This window comes from Oncorhynchus gorbuscha, linkage group LG16 (assembly GCF_021184085.1).
Source record: "Oncorhynchus gorbuscha isolate QuinsamMale2020 ecotype Even-year linkage group LG16, OgorEven_v1.0, whole genome shotgun sequence".
NCBI lineage: Eukaryota > Metazoa > Chordata > Actinopteri > Salmoniformes > Salmonidae > Oncorhynchus > Oncorhynchus gorbuscha.
In genome coordinates, this window is record NC_060188.1 from 1,523,359 (window position 1) to 1,545,451 (window position 22,093).

Consider the following 22,093-nt stretch of genomic DNA (forward strand, 5'->3'; position numbering starts at 1 on the left):
ATACAACCGGTGTAGACCTTGGGTGAAATGCATTACTTACAAGCCTTAATCGTAATACGGTTTCAGAAGAAAAAAAGAAAAACATTGCGCCAATGACCTCTTTATGTGGATGATGTTAAAAAATATTTGTTGGTCTGATGTAGTTAATGAGAACATCCAGGCAGCTTCCTTGCCGATTGCATTTGTGGGCCTTCTTCTGGTTGTTGATGTATACCTTTTAAACTAAATACATGGATTGATAGAAATTGAATAACTGTAGTTGATAGAGATGGGGCAAAGAATTAGCTAATAGTAAAACGCATCAGCTGGCTGAAAGGTGAAAAAGGTGAAAAAGTGTGTCGATCATGTGCGCTCTGGCATTGACAAGCTGTCATGCTTTATCTGAGCCTGAATGAGTGTTGTCCTCAGGCCTGGTTCTAACAGGCCCTTTGTCAGCCGGCTCTTAGTAAACTTGGAAAAATGGTGTTGACCAAATGCAATGCTGTTCTCAAACAAATGAAGACTTTAGAATGCTTATAGAAGAGTACTAAGACATCATAACGTAGATGACTGATGATTAGTTAAAAAATGTATAATGAAAGATTTAAATTACAGCCTTTGTGTCGTGACAGCGTGTTGGATAATCTCATGTTGTTGCTTTTACAACCTCAGCTCTGGAATGATTAAACCGTCGGCGATACAGCTGATAAATCTGCAACACTAAACAAGAAGTTGCAGTCAGTTTGAAGAATGGTGGCCAATGTCGCTGGTCCTGAACATCTCAAATGAGCTGTTGTATTGATAAAAATCATTCTAGTTTCTGGACCTCAGCTGGTCTGATCATTGGTGTGTGAATCATCACGTACTTGGTGTTACTTTGGATATGGCTCTCATGGTCAGAACATATTGATTCAATGATTGTAAAGATTTGAAGAGGACTGTCCGTGATAAATAGATGCTCTGCTTTTTCAATCAAATGTATTGCAAATGTACTTACATCATTTGATGTCAAGGAATTAACAATAGCGAAAGCAACCTAAAACAGCCAAGCAATGCAGGTGGGCTTCATATAAACAAGCTAGTTTTATCTTATCTTAATTATTGTCAGATAAGAGACCAAGCAAAGCATTCAGAACAGCATGACCTTATCTTCATTGTAATCAGAGGAGATATTATCTCAATAATATGCATGTCAGTTTCACTGGCTAAAGTTCGAGGAAAAGACTGACTGTACATAACTCATGTCATCTGAGGTTTGTTTCTGGTAGGAATCAACGTATGATCTTCTACATGGCGACCAACCTGGTATTTAGTGTTGGTAACCTGTTGGTGCTGGGACCGAGCACCACCGCGGCGAGTTGTAACCCTAAAACAGGATGCTGCTAATGTAAATGCCCCACCATATGCAAGATGGGGTGACTACTTCAAACACATGAGCGGCACACCACAGGAAGGCTGCATGGAGTGAGTAGTATCAAAAATAACAAACCATGTGTTGATTCCATTCCAGCCGACCATTACCGACCCGTCCTCCCAATTAACTTCTTCGTCAGGCCAACGGATCGGGATCTGACTACGCCTCATCCATGCGCAACACATGATTAACTATTCAGCAATGTAAATGAAATGAAATCAACAATAACAACTCTCAGCCAGCCTTTGTTATAACACTGTCATCTCAGATTTTCATAATACTTCTCAACCATAGCAAACTAGCATTCAGCATTAGCATTAGCATTTATCATTGCGTAACAGGCAACATTTCTAGCTCGTAAAAAACATTCAATAAATCATTTCACGGTCCGATTTCTCCGTCATGTTTTAGCTACAAAAAAACGAAAATTCATTCATCCAAACTTTCTTTATTGCTCCATAATATCGACTGTTTATAGTAAGCGTTGTTTGAATCAATCTATAAAGGTGTTTTTCATATCTCTTCATGATATATCATTCCTGGAAGTCTCTCTCTGTCCTCAATCACATGGATGAATCTTGTGCTGATTATAAGCAATTTCAACAAAGGACACTGGGCGGACCTGGTAAATCGTAGTCTCTGTAGCCAATCTTCAATGATATATCTACTGTCGATCTGTTAACATGAACAACTTGGAGAAACGATAAAGAAAGGGCAGGCTAATTAGATGGAGCTTTCACCGCCATATAGAGACAATGAAAAACAAATCAAATCCTGCTCATTTCTGTTCAGAGGTTTTGTCTTGGTTTCTGTTGCACTCTGATTCAGGCGCCACAGATAATATCTTTGCAGTTTTGGAAACGTCAGAGTGTTTTCTTTCTAAGCGACCAGTATATGCATGGTCAAACATCTTTGTGACAAAATATCAGGAGCTTAAGGCAGACATTTTGTCAATAATGACATAAAGCCCCCAGGTTGAAGAGGTTAAGGTACACCTGTGACACATAGACATTAAACAGTAAAGCACTCAGGTGCCTAGAGATTATAAGAAGCAGGCAGATTAAAAGAGTATATTATGAAACTAGACAAGGATGGCTTAGTTGTGAAAGTTAGCGTTAACTTCGAACGTCTTCCTGAATAGTCTCAAATTGGTGCATGGACTCTAGAAGGTTTGAAAGCATTCAGAATGCTGTATGTTGAATCAATGCTTTGACGATTGTCAAAATTGGCTGGATATCCTTTGGGGCAGTGGACTATTCTTGATACATACACAAACTGTTAGATGAAACCTTGCGTTGCAGTTCTTGGCTTATCAATCACAGCAGCACCTTCACCATACCCGTTGAGGCATGAAATCTTTCTGTCTTTGCCCATTCACCCTCTGAATGTTTTATCACCCTAATCTATGTCACTTAAGACCACTGATTGACGCTTATTTACTCTTGCATCCCTCTTAAGCCTCTCTCCCCTATCTGGAATACTTCTGCAGCCGTCATCCTCCACACCTACTCCATTCTACTAGTCACCTTCTAGTAAAAGGTCCCAGCACGCCATTCTGGGTCGATCATCTTTTCAGTTGTGTGCGACTGGAACAGCTGCGACTGGGCAGGCTGCGACTGGAGCAGGCTCACGGCTGGAGCAGGGCTGCGGCTAAGAGCAGGCTGCGACTGAAGCGAGGGCTGCGCTGGAGCAGGGCCCTGCGACTGGAACGGGCTGCGACTGGGCGAGCTGCGACTGGAACGGGCTGCGGCTGGAGCCGGGCTGCGACTGGAACGGGCTGCGGCTGGAACGAGGCTGCGCTGGAACGGGCTGCGGCTGGAGCAGGCCTGGGCTGGGAACGGGCTGCATCAACACTCAAACTGGACAGTTTATCTGCTCTCTTCATTCTGGGCTGTCTGGACAGTCTTACTGACAGTGGCTATACGTGATATTGTTGTCTCTGCCTTGCCCTTTGTTTGTTGTCCTTGCCCAATAATGTTTGTACTATGTTATGTGCTCTTCTTCCTTTGTGTTGTCTTGGAGGTCTCTCTTGCTTAGTGTTCTTGTTCTCTCGTAAATGAGGTGTTAATAACAATCCTATCTTATATTTAATATTTCAATCCTGGTCCCCTGTTCGCCAGGCCTTTGGTGACCGTCATTGTAAATAATTTGTTCTGTGGTTTAATAGATCTCCATTGTATTCAAAGGCAGCTCCATTGTTAACCTGTCTCTCCCCTTCATTCACTGATTTGAGTGCGTTTAACAAGGCAGTAAGAATCCTGCTTTCACACAGGTCTAATGGAGCAGAGAAGGAGGCAGGTTGTTAATGTTGTATACTCAGTACATTTCTTAGCTAATACTCAACCCTCCCTCCTTTCTCTATTATCAAGACAGGTCAGGAGGAGAGAAGATCAGCGAGGAGTCTTAGGAAATGCGTCAGCCTTGGTGAGGACAGGAAGAACCTGCCTACACTGATCTGTGATCCCTGAGATCTGAGAGACTGGCCGGCATTTGCCTTACATCATTATCACACCACCAGCAGAGATGTCACCTTCCAGGGGATATTTCATTAAAAAGGTCGAATGCCTGGATATCCAAGCTCTGTGTTTGTTGTGACCTTCAGTGTCTTATTTTTTCTGAAAGGAAGTTACGATTCAAAAAACAATAAATGAGTTTAGTAGTTAGTTGAGACTCTGTAGCAACATATTTGGGCAGTAGTAAATATAGAAAAAAAGGAGTTGTATATCTTTAGAATGTCAGGATGTTCTCAGAACCTTTCTGTTCTCAAACCATTTCTGTCCATGATATCATTGGATTCCACATTTGGGGATGCAAAAGATAGCATCAGATCTCTAACTTACATTATTGTGAAATATGGGTATGGGCATGCCATAAAGTGTATATTTCTGCCTGAAATTGCAATCATTCCCATTAAACTGTGCCTCTGCGACTTTTAGACATTCATTACACGTAACAACATTTCAACACCTCCTTGAAATGAGATATAGTATATACTATATCAATTATTATATTGGATAGAAAACACTCAGACAGTTTATAAAACTGGTTAAATCACATTGACTATAACCAAGCGTCGTTCATCAAAAGTGGGAAAATCTGATCACTGAAATTGGAAAAAATATATCATCCATAGCATTACATTGTTATGGGCGGAGAACGACATTAAATTGGGGCCTGGGTGCATTACACTTCCACACAAATGTCAACAGTCTTAATATATATATTGTGTTTAATTCTTTGTTTCTTGGTCCAAGCGAACAAAGAACAGGCTGCTTGGAGTCTCCGACCAGTCTATTTTGGTTAACTCTACGGACGTATTTCAAGACGGACCCCTATGGCACCGCCGTCGTGATTAGACGATCGCTTATTAACGTTTACTAATACCTAAGTACATTAAAGTATTTGAAGTGTTTTGTGGTTATCGTCAACTTTTAAATTGAAAATGGCGTTAAATTTACATAAACGCTATTACCTCCGTTTATCACACAGTCTTCATAGATACGTGTCTGGGCTATGGACAGTTGTGAAAAAAGACCAATAGTGATTACTGGGACATCTAGTGCCAATACAAAGAAGATGGTCAAGGTAATAAGATGTTTTTATATTTTATTTGTGTGGTTGTGTATGTATGCTAGTGTATTTGTTCGTTGTCTTGAGTCTTTTGAAATTATTACATGCTATCAGATAATAACTTCTGTGCTTTAAAGCAACATTTTAAAAATCTGACATTTACTGCCTGGATTCACAACAGTGTTTCAGTCCTTACCCTGCGTATTTAATGAACGTTTTGAGTTTTAACTAATGCTAATAGCATTATTTATTAACTTGATTCATTCAAATACCAGATGGAACACCTGCGTGCCGAGTAGACAAGGGTTAATAAAATTTCATCTTTTACTCACGAAAGCCAGGGGTCCTATCGCTTCACCCTTACTGCGGGGGATCTGTGATTCTATAAACCAATCGGTCCACAGAGCGATAAGCGAATGGAAACACCTTTAACCCCTCACTGGATGAGCAGGAGGATTTGTCAAGAGGACGCCTTCATGGCCTTTTCTGCAGGTAGATTAACTTCATTATATAACAAATTGTTTCATTGTGTTAAGTAGATCAATTCATGTTGCCTTTTGGACAGACTTCATGCTATTTTCTGTATCTTTGGTCTCTCATGAGGTCGAGTGTGTCTGGGGGAGGGTCTGCCAGGATTGAGCTCTTCCTCTTCTTCACCTCCACCTCCAGCGCTTTTTTGTTTCTCTCCTCCTGGAGTAACAGAGGATGATCTGGATCTCACCATTACTGTTCACCCTCCACTCTTCACTCTCACTAGCTGTGTGCTGGGAGCCGGGACTGAGATTTGAACATGAAAATATTGTGCAAAAACTCAATCAAAAAAGCTAAAATGCCGCAAAATCACTTACACATTAAATGTACAATTATAAAAAATTATCACAGAAATGAGCTTTGCGACACAAACATTATTATATTTAGTTTATGATCGGGTTCATAGGCTACTTCCAATATCTTACATTTAATAACACTGAAGACTATGGTTGTGGAACATATTTTTATAGAGTGAAGTCTATTTTCATCATCGGTCTGCAGTATTGCTAAATTGCTAGTCGGTGACGCAGTCCAACACGTTCTGAGGGTAGTTGCATCCACCTGTCTGTTAATAAGATATTCCTGTTAATAATAAAGCAACAAAGTTCATAAAGCTTCTCCTTCGTTTCAATCATTGCATCGTAAATTCCATGTAAGGTTGTAAACAGGGTCTTATCCTGTTCTAAACAGTGCCTATTAAAACAGGTCTTATCCTGTTCAAACAGTGCCTAATAAAACAGGTGTTGTATCCTGTTCTAACAGTGCCTATTAAAACAGGGTGTTATCCTGTTCTAACAGTGCCTATTAAAACAGGGTGTTATCCTGTTCTAACAGTGCCTATTAAAACAGGTGTTATCCTGTTCAAACAGTGCCTATTAAAACAGGGTGTTGTCCTGTTCAAACAGTGCCACTATTAAAACAGGGTGTTATCCTGTTCTAACAGTGCCTATTAAAATAGGGTGTTATCCTGTTCAAACAGTGCCTATTAAAACAGGGGTCTTATCCCTGTTCTAACAGTGCCTAATAAATTAGGGTAAGTCCTGTTCTAACAGTGCCCTATTAAAACAGGGTGTTATCCTGTTCAAACAGTGCCTAATAAAACAGGGTCTTATCCTGTTCTAACAGTGCCTAATAAACAGGGTGTTGTCCTGTTCTAACAGTGCCTAATAAAACAGGGGTGTTATCCTGTTCAAACAGTGCCTATTAAACAGGGTGTTATCCTGTTCTAACAGTGCCTAATAAAACAGGGTGTTATCCTGTTCTAACAGTGCCTAATAAAAACAGGGTGTTATCCTGTTCTAGCAGTGCTAATAAAACAGGGTGTTATCCCTGTTCTATGAAACCCTAATAAACAGGGTGTTATCCTGTTCTAACAGTGCCTAATAAAACAGGGTGTTATCCTGTTCTAACAGTGCCTATTAAAATAGGTGTTATCCTGTTCTAACAGTGCCTATTAAAACAGGATAAATCACTAGAATTCAAAATGTGCTTTTTTTTGATAACACCCCTTTTGATTTGAACGAAACCTTATACCATACATATTTGCCAATTGTAAAAGTGCTCAGAAAGTGACTTATAAATACATATTTTTATTCCCAACAAATTTGACGACCTGGTTGTCGATAAACCAAATACAAATGTATTTGTTGCTGGTATGTACTACACCCTGCTGCCATAACGATGCTATTGGTGCTATATTTTGAATAAGTTTAACACCTGTTCTGTCCTCAGACTACTGGCCATTTTTAGGATTTGAATCTGGATTAGCTATCCCTGGATGCAGATCCAATTTTAAGTTTATATGCATAGATTTTTATCTACTCAATTGATCTCAAACCTACATGGCCCTGTTAACTCTTCATTGATTGGAGTTCATTCTTACTAATAACCCCATAAATATTTGTGTATTGGAGTATTTGCATATGATCTCAGTGATAATTGTCCTATAGGATGTATTAGAGATATGACACTGCAAAAACACTGTCATGGTTTAATTAAGACATATAAAATCTTTGCTGAAGGGTTTCACAACATGTTCTCTCTGATAAAACCACCAATCTCCTGTATTTCCTGACCTGAGTTTAAACTGAAAGGTCCCTCAATAAATAAATACTTTACTGCAGTTTCCAAGCGTTTGAGGTCATAGAAATCCTTGTTTGGAAGGAAAAAGCATTTTGTCGTAAAATATCAAATTAATCAAATACAGTGTAACATTGTTAATGTTGTAAATGGCTGTTACAGCTGGAAACGTCTGATTTTAAATGGAACAATCTCGTGAGCCATTATCAGCATGTCGCTCCCTGTGATCAAACATGTGTTAGCTAATTTAAAGTTCATCATTTTAAAACTCAAATTGATCACATTGAAAACTACTTTGATTGTCCCAGCACAGCTGAAACTGTACTGATTAAAGCTTAGTAAACTGTAGCTCTTAGATGGTTGTCTGGAGCATCAGCGTTATTAGGTTGGATTACAGGCTCAAATGGACAAGGCAAAGACCTTTCTTCTGAAGCATCAGTCTATTCTTGTCTGAGAAAATGACTATTCCATGCAGAAGTGAATATCTTTCATACTCTTTTGGTACTTCTCCCTTCACAGACAGTAACAAATACAACAGAATAGAAGAGGTAGGCGGTGCATATGAGCAAAGGAACAAGTACGACTATTGTCTAGATTTGAAAAATATATAAAAGTATAACTAACTAAACTTCATTAATGGTACCACTAACACCGATTCTCGCGTCCAACAATGGTGACCACAAGGTCATAGCATTCTAATGAGTTGCAAAAAAAACCATATCTCAGACTGTGTCTAAAAAAAAGATGAGTGGGTAAAGAACAGACATGGAAGAGAACTCTGGCTGAAGGGCATCGTTATCTTCTTAACGACTGTTGAGCGTTGGGCTGATTGTTTGTAGATTGCTATTTGTGGAAAATACTCCAGTTGAGACTTTGAAGGCATCTGTTTCTCAAACTAACATAGTCATTTTTGTCCCTTACCCCAGTTGTGCACACGGGGCCTCTCCTCCCTCTTTCTGTGGATGAAAGCCTTTCACAAGCTTCACAATTAATTGGGTGATTTTATTGTTCATCTGACAACTGGTGAGGCTGAGTCAGGGTTATTCAACCCATCTTCTTTTCTTAGCTTTTCACTTCTGCCCAAAGAAAGTGCCTTAAGTTGGTCAGAACTTTAGCTGATGGCCTCATCTTGTTTCTTGTCCTTAAGCAATTTTCCTTACAACTTTGAAGTATGCTTGCAGGGTCGACATCCCATTTGGAAGGCCATGAGCCAGAAAGCTTTACTTTCTGACTGATGTCCTGAATATTTATTAATATCATCCTACTTCCTCATGCGCCATCTATTGTGAAGTGCAGTCCCTCCACAGCAAAGCACTGTCACAGCATGATGCTGCCACCACTGCTATGAGTTCAGGATGGTGTTAACTAGAAACTGCAAGTCTCACCCTTTTCCTCCAAACATAACAATGGTCATTATGGGCAAACAGTTCATATTTTTGTTTCATCAGACCAGAGGACATTCTTCAAAAGCAATATGCAGTTGCAAACCAGAGTCTGGCTTTTTTTATGGCGGTTTTGGAGCAGTGGCTTCCTTGCTGGGCGGCTTTCAGGTTATGTCGATATAGACTCGTTTTTACTGTGGATTGAGATACTTGTACCTGTTTCCTCTAGCATCTCACAAGGTCCTTACTGTTGTTCTGAGATTGATTTGCACTTTTCACACCAAAGCACGTTCATCTCAGAGACAGAACATCTTCTTCCTGAGCGGTATGATGGCTGCGTGGTCACATGGTGTTTATACTTGCGTACTATTGTTTGTACAGATGAATGTGGTACTTCAGGCATTTGGAAATTGCTGACTTGTGGAGAACCAGACTTGGTGGAGGTCTGCAATTTTTTTCTGAGGTCTTGGCTGATTTATTAGAATTTTCCATGATGTCAAGCAAAGAGGCACTGGAGTTTGAAGGTAGGCCTTGAAATACACTGCTCAAAAATAAAGGGAACACTTAAACAACACAATGTAACTCCAAGTCAATCACACTTCTGTGAAATCAAACTGTCTACTTGGAAGCAACACTGATTGACAATAAATTTCCATGTTGTTGTGCAAAATGGAATAGATAACAGGTGGAAATCATAGGCAATTAGTAGACACCCCAATAAAGGAGTGGTTCTGCAGGTGGTGACCACAGACCACTTCAGTTCCTATGCTTCCTGGCTGATGTTTTGGTCACTTTTTGAATGCTGGCGGTGCTTTCACTCTAGTGGTAGCATGAGACTGAGTCTACAACCCACCCAAGTGGCTCAGGTAGTGCAGCTCATCCAGGATGGCACATCAATGCGAGCTGTGGCAAGAAGGTTTACTGTGTCTGTCGGCGTGAGTGTGCAGAGCATGAAGGCGTCACCAGGAGACAGGCCAGTACATCAGGAGACGTTATGAGGTTTCTGTGTTATGCACTATAGCCCATTTACCATATATGTGATTGAATATTATCTGCTGTTGGCTTGTGGATGCATGTGTTATGCAACATAGCTGACTTGAAATATTGATATGGATTTCAAGGCCATGGGCCTTTCTCATGATGGAAAAGTAGCATGAAGACAGGAACTGTTCAATGAGTTGGGAGGGGGCACATTTCAGGAGCGGTGTGTTGCGGGGAACAAGCGGTCTTTTGTTAGATAACAGGAGCCAGGTGAGATAACGGTATGACTGCATGGATGTTCTTCGCAGCAACAGTTACATCTATCAACAGAGCGCTAAGAAAGTGGGACCCGCCTGAGTGTGCAATAGGCTGAGCAAGTTTAAACCACGCCCAGTCTCTACTGTGATAAGACATTTCCAACCGTCTGTTGGCCTATCACAGTATAAAGAATACTGTTTACATACATCTTGTCAGTTCTCTGTTTTGCCTGCATGAGGTGGGACAGAGAGCCGTATATACGAAAAATTGCATTTACCACGCATTGCTTAGCTAATAAAAAATACATAGTATACAAATCGGTGACTCACATTGTCATATTTATCCTGATACCAGATTAGAATTGACATAGCAACTCTAACCAACGGAGGAGGCCGTAGGAGGAGCAACAACCCAGCAACCCAGGGCTACTACCTCCAGCAGCAGAAGAGCAGGAGGGCCTGCCAGAGCCCTGTGACCTCAGCAGGTACAAATGTGCATGTGTCTGCCTCAAGCAGTCAGCTCAGTTCCATAGGGAACAGTATGAGATGACGTCCAGAGAGGAGTGGGGGTTGTGCTTACAGTAACTTGCCGTGCAAGGAAGAAAGCGTTGGCATTTGCAGAACACAAGATTGACAAATTCATCTCAAACCCTGTACTCTTCACAGATGACAGGTTCACACTGAGCACATGGAGACAGGCGGCCAGCAGAGAGTCTGGAGGCGCAGTGGAGGGAAACGTTCACCAGCTGCCTGCAACATCTCCAGCATGACCAGGCGCTGACCCTCATGGCCTTTCTCCAGAAGTAGCCTGACTGCCCATTAGGTACGAGATGAGATCTCAGACCCCCTTGTGAGACCACATATGCTGGTGCGGTTGGGCCCTGGGTTCCTCCTAATGCAAGACAATGCTAGACCTCATGTGGCTGGAGTGTGTCAACAGTTCCTGCAAGAGGAAGGCATTGATGCTATGGACTGGCCCGCGAAGTTCTCCAGACCTGAATCCAATTGAGCACATCTGGGACATCATACCTTGCTCCATCCACCAACGCCACGTTGCACCACAGACTGTCCAGGAGTTGGCGGTCCTTTAGTCCAGGTAGGGGAGGAGATCCTCAGAGACCATCCGCCACCTCATCAGAGCAAGCCCAGGCATTGTAGGGTGGTCATACAGGCACGTGGAGGCCACACACACTACTGAGCCTCATTTTGACTTGTTTTAAGGACATTACATCAAAGTTGGATCAGCCTGTAGTGTGGTTTTCCACTTTAATTTTGAGTGTGACTCCAAATCTAGACCTCCGTGGGTTGATCAATTTGATTTCCATTGATAATTTTTTGTGTGATTTTGTTGTCAGCACATTCAACTATGTAAAGAAAAAGTATTTAATAAGAATATTTAATTCATTCAGATCTAGGATGTGTTATTTTAGTGTTCCCTTTATTTTTTTGAGCAGTGTATATGTATATATGACTAGCAAGCCGCATTCTTAGTTTTAGGTAAAGCAAATATGGTTAACACTAACTAGCTAGAACCAGCAGGGAGTGGAAGTATGGCTGCCTACTTTCTCTCCGCGTGAGCGGTACCAGTTATGAAAGGACACTTGAAACAAAGACTGCATTTACACAGGCAGCCCTATTCCGATATTTTTCCACTATTTGGTCTTTTGAGCAATCAGATCAGCTCTTTTTGAAAGACCAGATTTGGGCGGCCTGTGTAAACGCAGCCAATAAGTCTTGCTTGGAAGTAAAATAGTTTACTAACGGTTTCTCTAGCTGGCTGGCTGGTGGCTAATTTAATCTTCCCTTGTCCATTGATAAATTACATTGAAACTAACGTCAATAGATGTTCAATTGCACACTGCGCTCAGTGGAAAGCAATCACCATGTAGAACATTCAACTAGAAGATTATCAAAACTGTTAAAAGCATTTAGCAACATGAAATATTTGTAACACCTTTTTAAATATTCTGACAAGCGAGTACTTAGATATGGTCATTTTCACATTAGCATAAATGTATACAATGTTTGGGAATGACGCATAGTAAGGCATTTAGAAAAAAATAATATAGCAATAGTCAGAAAGCGGCCGTATGTTTGGACAAGGAATAGACACGGCATTAAATAAAACTGAATAAAAACGTCTGTCCTGTCCAGGATCGATACTACAGAATGGTGCTCCATAGCCAACCAGAGCTACAGTAGGCCTATATGCAATCAAGCCAGTTGCCACAAGGCCCGTGTTTCCAACTTAGCGACTTTGTCACTATATTTAGCGAGTATTCAGAACCTCTAGCGACGAATCTAGTGACTTTTATGGTGTTATTGGAGACTGACGCGAAAGCATGATTCGTTCTACTCTTCTCAACGAGCAGCGGGTGCTGTCCCAAAGCACTCACAGGCAGTCCAGTCCTCGCGCTGCAGTCAGAGCAGGAGATGCTCAACCCTCTGCGTCCAGACTGCAAATGAATCGCGCGTGCTGAATGCCCCAGCTGGTTGATCCCGCCCTGGCTTACATTTAAAAAACAATTAACCTGAAATATAGGGCCAGACGAGTTACCAGCGTTTCAAATTGCCATTGACATTTTATTCTATTGTCTCTTTTTGGTCCAGATTGTATACAAAAATGTTTAAAAACTGATGGTTAAAAATGTTACTGTGACTTGTTGTAGGCTCCTAAAGGGACCATAAGGTTCAAAACCAAACCAAACCAAATTAAATTAAGATTTTAAAAATAAATAAGTAACTCTGCCAGAGTGTCTTTTTTGGTCATTTGGCCGGTCCCAAGCCCGGATAAAGGATGAGAGGTTGGAATTGTGACGTTAAAAAAAAAGAATAGACAGAGGAAAGTTCATTTGTAGTTCTAAACATATTTAGGTGTTTTTACTCACTTTTTATCTCCTACAGCGTGTAGCAACAGCACGACTTTAGATCATTTGAACACATTCGCCAAAAGCCACTGAATGATTTCGCAAAAATGTAAATAGCACAGGAGTCCTCTTACATTAGGGAACTAAACAATAATTTTGATCAAACAGCCATGAAACTGTATTTTCGCTCTCCCTCAATTACCTATGCACATCAACAACTAATACTAGCCATAGTAAGATGAGCTCCTAATCTAATGAGGGAACATTAGATAAACGCTTCTCAAACTTTTTTCAGCTAGTTGGCCGTCAAAATTGCCCAGATAAAAGTTGGGGAATAGTAGCCTGCTTGTCCTTCTGCAGCTTACCTGTCAATCCAAGCATGTCCCTACCCACGTTTTGACTACGGAATGGAACTGGCCTGTCCACCCTTTTGATCGATGCCAAATACATTTGACAACTAAGAGATATGCTAACTGTGGATAACAGTCGTTGAAGTTCAGCATAGCTAGCTAACCAAATAACAGCTGCAGCATCTCTAGCTGTCGCCAAAGAAAAACAACATGAGGAGGAAAAGCCGGTCACTCGCCCACTCCTCCAATGAAATCACGGACCAGACATTGCCGATTTGTTTTTTGTTTTCTTCTGCATCTGCAACCCAACTGAAATATGGCCTTTTATAATGTCCACTTATGTACATAGGATGCTGTCGCAATTTAGCATATTAAAACCAGAGATAAATCATATTATTCTAGCCGTGGTACTATGATTGCAGAGATGTGCACAATATGCTGCAACCAATATCAAAAAGTATTAACTCCAAATGACAACTTAGCTTTGGATTGTTGTAACATTTCAACTTAAAACATGTTATTCCTTTTTTTTGCACTGCATGGATCACCGGTGCAGTTGACTGCAGCACTCAAAATACTGTATATTGTAGTTGAGTAGCCAGGTTACTGCTCAAATGTTGCAATAGGCATACATGTAACTCTTCCGTGTTGTGTTTGTTGAAGGTTTAGTTTTTTAGTTAATCATTGTCGTGTTTTAAAACCCGAAGCCAGACTGCAACATTTGAGAAGCCTAGCCTGACTGTGGCATGTCTGTCACTTCCCCCACGCTGCGCACTGTAAACCGGACACACCAATGTGAGCACAGCGGGCCATAATTTACAGGGTAAATGACAGCTCGACTCATTTACTCGCTTGTGTGTTCTAGGGGGCCTTGTGTTTGCCACATGTACGATAGGCTATTAGCCACGTTATGACTGAATTGGGATCATTGCCCTTGTATTGACATTCCCAGCCTTAGTTAGTTTTTGTTAAAAAATATTGAGTCATTGAAACTGAAACGGTGCATCCCGAATGGGTGGCGGTAGCAAACGATGTACCAGACCAGCTGTCATTTACAACCTGATAGCAATATATTTTGGACTACCAAAAAATGTATTGGTGAATTATATTAATTACGCATTGAACTGCATTCATATATTCTGCAAACAATGCCTTAGGTCATGTATTTTTTAGTAAAATATAACCTATTTTTAAAAGGTCTTGTAAAGTTGGTTATGAAGCATGACTGGGAATTTGATATTTTTGACTGATGTGATTGTCCGTTTGTTTCATATTTGCAAAGTAGTTAAAAGGCTATCAGTTCCACTGTAACACTGCCATAAATATTAATAACTTCCTAATTTGTTGGATATTATGTAGCACTATTCAAGTACATTTAGTTATGTACAGACAGGACATTCTGCACTTTAAGGCTGATCTAGCAGAAGGCAGCAGAGACCTTGCTTTCATTGGTGAAGAGTTTGATGCTCTGTAAAGACTGATGGCAACATAATCCAAAGGCATTATTAAAACGATAAGACATGCTTCTTCTGTATTGCTCTTTGTGATTTGATAATAAGTGTTTCATGTAAAAATGGTAGATAGACTCGAGGACAAATGTTCCTTTCAGAATGGACAATGAAGTGGTATTCATTTCTATGGGGATATTCACGGTTCTAAAATAATGACACATACTTCAAAAACATAAGAAATCCCTAAAAACCCAAGACATAACATGTACTGAAACATTTGGCTAAAGGAGAGGTAGTGGATAATTAAATGTACAAATGTGAACAGAGCAGAAGCTACTTTGGATTTAAACTATGGAACTGAACTCTATATGGGTTGGTTTCCTAGACACCAATTTAAGCATAGTTCTGACTAAAGCACCTTTTCCAGAATTTCCATTATACATTGAGACATGCTTTTAAGTCTCGGACTAGGCTTAATCTGTGTCTAGAAAACTGTCCCTATAAGTCTGAATATAGTGAATATAGTTGGTTCAGAGTTTGTTTTCATATTTCAACCTGCGTGCCCTGATTGCGTCTGGTGTGGGTGGACAAAATCAACATGCCCACGATGGCGCACGCACGGTCTGGTCAGCATGTTAGAGTGCCTCCACTTTAATGATGTTGAGCTGGGTTTCTTGTGGGGAGACTGTGATGTCTGAGTCCAGGTCAACAGAGGCCTGGGTGGGGACCATGCAGTCCTGAGAGCTCCCTCTGTGCTGGTGCTGGGACCGTCTGTACTGTCTGTTCCTCTATAGGACTGTGTGTATGTGGTGGCGTAAGACTGTGTGCATGAGGGCATGTGTGTTTGAGTGTGTGGCTGCTGTGTGTAGGCTGACGAGTAAGGCTGTGTGTGCGCCAGCGTGTGTAGGGGTGTGTGTGAGCAGGAGGCTATCGGTGGTACTACTGCTGCTGCCCGTCTGGAAGCCGTTGATGCCATGGGGGCTCTGTCTGGACAGTTTGAAGGTCTCTATGGTCTCCAGACTGGAGCTGTCCATCCCGTTGTAGCTGGGCTGGGCCTGGCTGCACTGAGCATACCCTCCTTGGCTGAAGGGGAATGTGTCCTGGCAGTAGGAGGCAGAGCCTGAGGCAGGTAAGACCGGGGGTGGGGGAGTTTTGGGATGCTGTCGCTGCTGGTGAAGGCTGGTACAGGGTGCCTCCAGTCTGGAGGCTAGGGTCTGCAGGGTGCTGAGAATCTGCTTCTGGACCTGGGTCTGCTGGACCTGCTCCCTCTCCAGCCGGTACTGCTGCTCCACCAGCATGCGCACCGCCAGGCTCAGGCTGTGGATCTCAGAGCCCAGGGTCTGGACCTGCTCCCTGAGACCCCTACCTCCACCACCCCCCTCCCCCGCTCTCCCTCCAGCCTCCTGGTGAGCTGCCTGCTGAGGGCTGGGGTTCCTGTCTCTCCTGAGAAGGCCCTGGTTCATGCCCCTGGCTCCCAGGGCTTTGAGGCGGATGACAGGGCTACTACCCTGGGAGGTGGGTGGTGGTGGGGGGTTGGGGAGCCGGATGCCCACACGGGGAGGAGCAGGGTGTGGGAGCGGACAGCTTGGCCACCGACTCTCTGCTGGAACATCTGTCTGGGAACACTGCCTCCTTGCTGGCCATCCAAATTCCTCTGCAGAGTACAAGTCCATTGTAACATGGGTCAGTTGTAACAGGCTAAATATATAAAATTAAAACCTACTTAGAAAGATGTTCCATGTGCCAATGATTGGTTAGTCTTTACATAACTATGAAGTTTAATTTAAAAACAAATTTATCCATCAATCTTTGGTTTCATTGACAGATTTGTTTTGAGGCCATGTTTTAAAATATATTTTGCTGCCCCTCTATTTTCATTATTGACCTTTGGAACATTCTCTATGTATCGACACATATTTTATCAGTAAGATCAGGCCTTTGATTGGTATAGTTGATGACAATAATCATGTTTTTTCACAAGGCTCCCATGACTGGGGTTAGTTGTTGTAACTCATTGTTACAACTTACCCCTTTACCTAAAATTATATAGCTTTTAAACACATTAACATATTTATATCAAATGTCACTTCTTTACAACAACTTTGGCAATGCAACAAACTATGATAAAACCTTTGAAAAAAATGAAAAAACAATATATATTTTATTTGAACGTTAATACTAAATTTAGTTTTATATATAGTCAGCTATTCAGTTTCTGGTTTCACTAAGACTAGGGTTGAGTTATTGTAGGTTTTGGGAAGCTCCATATATCTCTCTTCTGTGGTGCCCAGTGTGATTCATTTCTCTTGTGGTCTGGTGTTCTCAGCAGAGGAAGAGCGAGATTATTTTTTTGTATTTACTTGTGACTATGGCATCTCACGTTCATTCGCTTTCCATCAGAGGAACTGTTAGAGTTATGTCCTAAGGAACAGCTGTTGAAGATTGCTTAACACTACAAGGTTGAAATTGGTGATAAATGTCAAATTCTTAGGTTGATATTGAAGAGCCACTCTGGAGTGGTATTCTTGAAGTTACCACTGGGGCAGCTTCTGCCGAGGACTCGCCATCTCCCCATTTCATTACGATGGCGGCACCATCTGTTAGCCCTAGTATTCTTTTTGAACAGCAGAAAGAACTGCTTCTGTTACAGCTAAAGTATGAAAAGGAGTTGCAATTTAAACAGGATTTGGAGCGTGCAAAAATAAAGCTGCAACAAGAGCGGCTTGAGTTGGTTAGGGAAGGAAAGATCTCAGGAGAGAGTTTGCTCTGGGAAGTTGACCTAGATTTACCTAGGGGTTGTTCCTCTTTGGTCGTGCCCCGACACATTTGATATTGTTGGAAACTTAGTTCTTTTCATTGTTTGAACGTGTTGCTGATGCTAGGAGTTGGCCTGATTCTAACCGTCCTTGTTGGTCCCCGGTTTTATGGGGGTGACGACCACCCTCCCACTCTGTCTGCCAAATTTTTGCTCTTGTTTTCCTTAATAGGATGTCGGTGGGAGCCCGGGAGTGGTCAGCGAAAATGGGACACACCTGGGCTCAGGTGTGTCCCGGGATAAATACGCCTCTTCCCCATTCATTGAGACTCTCTCCATGCAGACAGTTAGACTTTGGTTGTGGCGGTTTTGTTTGCTTTGGCACCTTTCAACACACCTCATCACATTTATGCACGCAACCACCACACTACCGACTACACACACCATTGTTAATTGTATTTAGTTCAATTAATAAATATATTTTGTTATTCCTTATCTCCACGCTGTCTCCCCTTTTTTGTTAGGAACTTCGAGCCGGTTTGTGACATTGAATCGGCACTATTTATAATAATTGTGTATATTATGGTGAGTTTCCTTCGCCTTGTACTCACCACTTGAGTAAGCCTCTGAGTGACTGGGTCATAGGACTGTGGTTGATCTGCTGCCACAGGTCTCTGAACATCAGAACCAGAAGCATTAGACTGTTCTCTTCTCAGCAGAGCTGCTACTTGCTGGTAGGACTGATAAGAAGAGTCTCTTATCTGGGGAAAAATAAAGATCCAATCAAAGCCTAGACATTACATGACCACAGTAATAACACCTCTCATGTGATCATTTGTTTCAACCCAGGGTTGTTCAGAAAGTGGAAACATTTTGAAACTGAGTGTACCGTGTGGGTACTACCTTTTAATTTTTTAATTTTTTTTTTTTAACCTTTATTTAACCAGGCAAGTCAGTTAAGAACACATTCTTATTTTCAATGACGGCCTGGGAACAGTGGGTTAAGGTGCAGAACGACAGATTTGTACCTTGTCAACTCGGGGGTTTGAATTCGCAACCTTCCGGTTACTAGTCCAACACTCTAACCACTAGGCTACGCTGCCGCCCCAGACCTGAACATGTACAACAAAAATGCCATTTCTTTTACTGAAACATTTGAAAAGGATTATAAAATTAGAGCCTGGTTACCAGTCTGTTTCTGTTACACTCTACCTCCTTGCCAATCATTGACATGCAAAATAAGAAGTGTACAAGGAGTGGAATGTTAGAAAACAGGTTCTGGATGTTTATGTAAATGAAACTGTTCTGAAAGATTTACACAAGCATGTAGACTCCACCATACTACAGCCCTTTATCGTCTTCGCTTATGAGATCTTCCCAGGCTTTCAAACAGAGCGTGAGAAGCCTGAGCGGTATACTACAAAGCAGGATTAATGACTTAGTCAGCAACTTGAAATAACGTATTTTTTAGACAGATAAGCTTGAAATGGGCATGGTCTAATTGACAAACAAAAACATCTACCTTTAGATTTCTTAATGAACCAGAATGTCAGTTCTGGTTTATCAAAGCTAGCTGGCTAACTCATTGATCACACTTTGGAGTATTAGGGCTTCCGAAGCTATCCCCAGGCTAATTGTGCAGAGCGCATAAATGCCGAGGCTCGTTGATGAACTCAATATGCTGTACTCTGTACAGGAACATAGGCCTAATAATATCCATTTGTACACTGCAAAATGACCTGAAGTAATCCCAAACCGATATTGTATTTGACAATATCAGAATGAAATACCTCCATTACATTGAGACACTATCACATCTCTATTTATTGGTCTGAATATTTGGGAGCAAATTTTCTTATATTTTTCTGAAATTTATATTTTTTTAATATAAAAACTGTAGGCCAAATACAATTGCTTGCGGCCTCAATTTGGCCCACCAGTCGCCTGTTACCAACCCTTTCTGTATATATCTACTCAAACTTGATGTCTCTGCACCCTTTTTTGGTCTTAGTGAATCACACGACTATGAGACGTGCCTACCTTTGCTCTATGAGACAAAGCCTTATCCAGAAGCCTTTTGCGTGCTGCCAGTATGGGGTTAGTAGCTGGCGGGGCGTGGCTCTCTTACGCATGTAGGCGCCTGTCACAGTCACAGCCGCTGCTCCTGTGGGTGGAAGACCCCTCTGTTGAGAGTTCTGAGCCAATGATGTGACACTGACAATCTGGATGTCCTTATCCTCATCCTCCTTCTTGTTCCCTTCCTCCGGTTTCTCTGTCCTGTTGCTCTGTCCTCTGCTGGCGCCTTCGCTTCCTGTCCCAGACGGCCCCTGACCCCTGACCTCAGGAGGATTGGAGCCAGGACACTGCTTGGCGAACTCTGACGCTGCAACATAGCCTGCGTGGCGTGACGCCTCCCTCAGTAGATTCCGTATTTGCTGGTCGTTCCAGCCCTCCCGGCTTCCACCATCTCCCCTCCCTGCTCCAACCCCAGGTGTGGTCTGTGGGTCTGTGGCTGCAGCACTTTCACCACCCCTCTGAACCTTCTTCCTCTGGAACTCCTTGAGGTACAGGTAAATGGCTTGGGCAGACACCCGGATGTTCTCCAGCTCCAGCACCGCCTTGATCTTGCGGAAGCTCAGACCCGCCTGCCGCAGCTCCACCACCTTGCGCTTGGCAGCATCGTCCAGACGGCCCATGGTGGTCACTCACTCCAGGCTGCTCCACTGGAAGAGCCCTTCTCCAATCGGGACTTAGAAGTAGTCTATCTGTTGAGAGACAGAGAATTCACTACTAACTGTAGTAAATAGGGCATTTGGAATTATACTTTCAAACATAAATACATTAAGCTAGTGTAGTTAAATTGATCAGAAATCACACAGATGGCACCAATTCTATCACATAATCGTATTCACATGAAACCTCACATTGATAGCTAGACTGACATTAAAAGCAATTTAACTTGTGAAGGACAGGACTCCAGACAAAATTGACTGATTATTTTTGGCAAAATACATAAATGATTAGCTAGATTTAGTAAGCTAAATAACCATAATAAATAAGCCAATAGAACATGGCTGGCAGTGTATCCTAACCTCTGCCACAGACTTCCACCTGAACTAAGCTTGGATGCCGTAGCGTAGTCTATCTTCATTACTCCACCGGAACCAACAGTCTAGCATCAACGTTGGGACAGTGTACTGTCCATTGTCTAGCAAGTAAATATTTTAGCTAGATAGCATCAAACCTGTCCCACAATGTGAACACATAGCCTAACGGCCCTACCTCAACGTTGAAAAAATGAAATTATTTGATCTAAATAGATAACTAACGTGAGCTAGTTCTAGCTAAGAATATTTGATCGCGGTGCCAACTCACCTCAATACGATTCTGCACGTTTTCAGCTCATTTGAAAATGACCCATATCGTTTCCTTTAGTGTGCAAGCTAAATCGCTAGGGGAAAACATACATTTTTAACAAGTAACTATTAACTAACCTTACTGGTAGAACCAGTGGTCGAGGGTTGATAGCTAGCTAAAGATTTTCGTATGAATGTTGACCAAAGAGAAACAGTGTAAAACGTCATTTAGGCGACCACGTCATCATTACGCGTCAGATTTAGCACAGCGGAACGAGTGGTTGAGCCTGCATCTGACTCGAACGAAATGTACGTATTATGGGTTTATACAACTATTTCTATTCCATGTTATGATCTTCTCAATGTTGACCATTTTGGCATTACATTAGATACATTTTAATGCTTGAGCTACATAAACAGAGCAGGGCACAACGTTGCTAATTAGCTATCGTTTCTGGCCTCGCTTGTTCTATGAATGGAGGAAGGCAATGGCGGTAGCATAAACGCAACATATAAACAGTTAGTTTGAAGATGAGGAACTTAATAATAATGCTGTTCTTAACTTCCATATGTTTTTCACTTACTTAGGGCACCGTCACCCACAAAGCGTAAGGAGGAGGAAAAGTCAAAGGACAGGGGAAAAGAGAAGACTGCCACAAAGGAAGGGGGGGACAAGGAGAGAGGCAGGGAGAAGGGCCACAAACGACGCAGTGCATCCACTGGGAGCAGCAGCAGGTGAGATGCCCCCAATTGCTCTTTCAGACTCTGTACAGTCTTTAACTACCTCAAACAGTGCTTTATGACACACTAGCTAGGTCTTTTCACGCTAAGCTTTGCTGGAATGCCCTATGTTCCAAAGTGGGCCAAGAGTTTAATTGGACATGAATTTCAGATGGTACTTCCCTGTTTTACTCAGTTTCCTTCGATTGTGTTCCTAATGAACACAACCCTTGTTGCTGGCCTGTTTGTGTATGTATATCTTACTACCCAGCTCCAGCAGCAGCTCTGGCTCCAGCTCTGGTTCCTCCAGCGGTTCTAGTTCCTCTGGCACCAGCCGCTCTGGGTCTTCCCCGGTCCAGCTCCTCCAGCTCATCTAGTTCCTCTGGGTCACCTGACCCCAG

At 42.1% G+C, this 22,093-nt stretch overlaps 2 protein-coding genes across 2 annotated transcripts; one reads left to right on the forward strand and one right to left on the reverse strand.

Moving 5' to 3' along the window:
- Positions 1 to 19,652: 19,652 nt before the first annotated feature.
- On the reverse strand, positions 19,653 to 21,220 carry LOC123998886. Its single transcript, XM_046304108.1, has 2 exons — positions 20,992 to 21,220; positions 19,653 to 20,377 (listed from the first exon to the last, which is right to left on the reverse strand). Exon 2 carries the CDS (start codon positions 20,310 to 20,312, stop codon positions 19,653 to 19,655), a length of 660 nt encoding a protein of 219 aa, XP_046160064.1. The 5' UTR covers positions 20,313 to 20,377; positions 20,992 to 21,220.
- On the forward strand, positions 21,120 to 22,069 carry LOC123998887 (RNA-binding protein with serine-rich domain 1-B-like). The gene is made up of 3 exons (XM_046304109.1): positions 21,120 to 21,281; positions 21,561 to 21,707; positions 21,964 to 22,069. Coding segments are annotated over exons 1-3 (255 nt in total). The 5' UTR covers positions 21,120 to 21,279.
- The last annotated feature ends 24 nt before the right edge of the window (positions 22,070 to 22,093 follow it).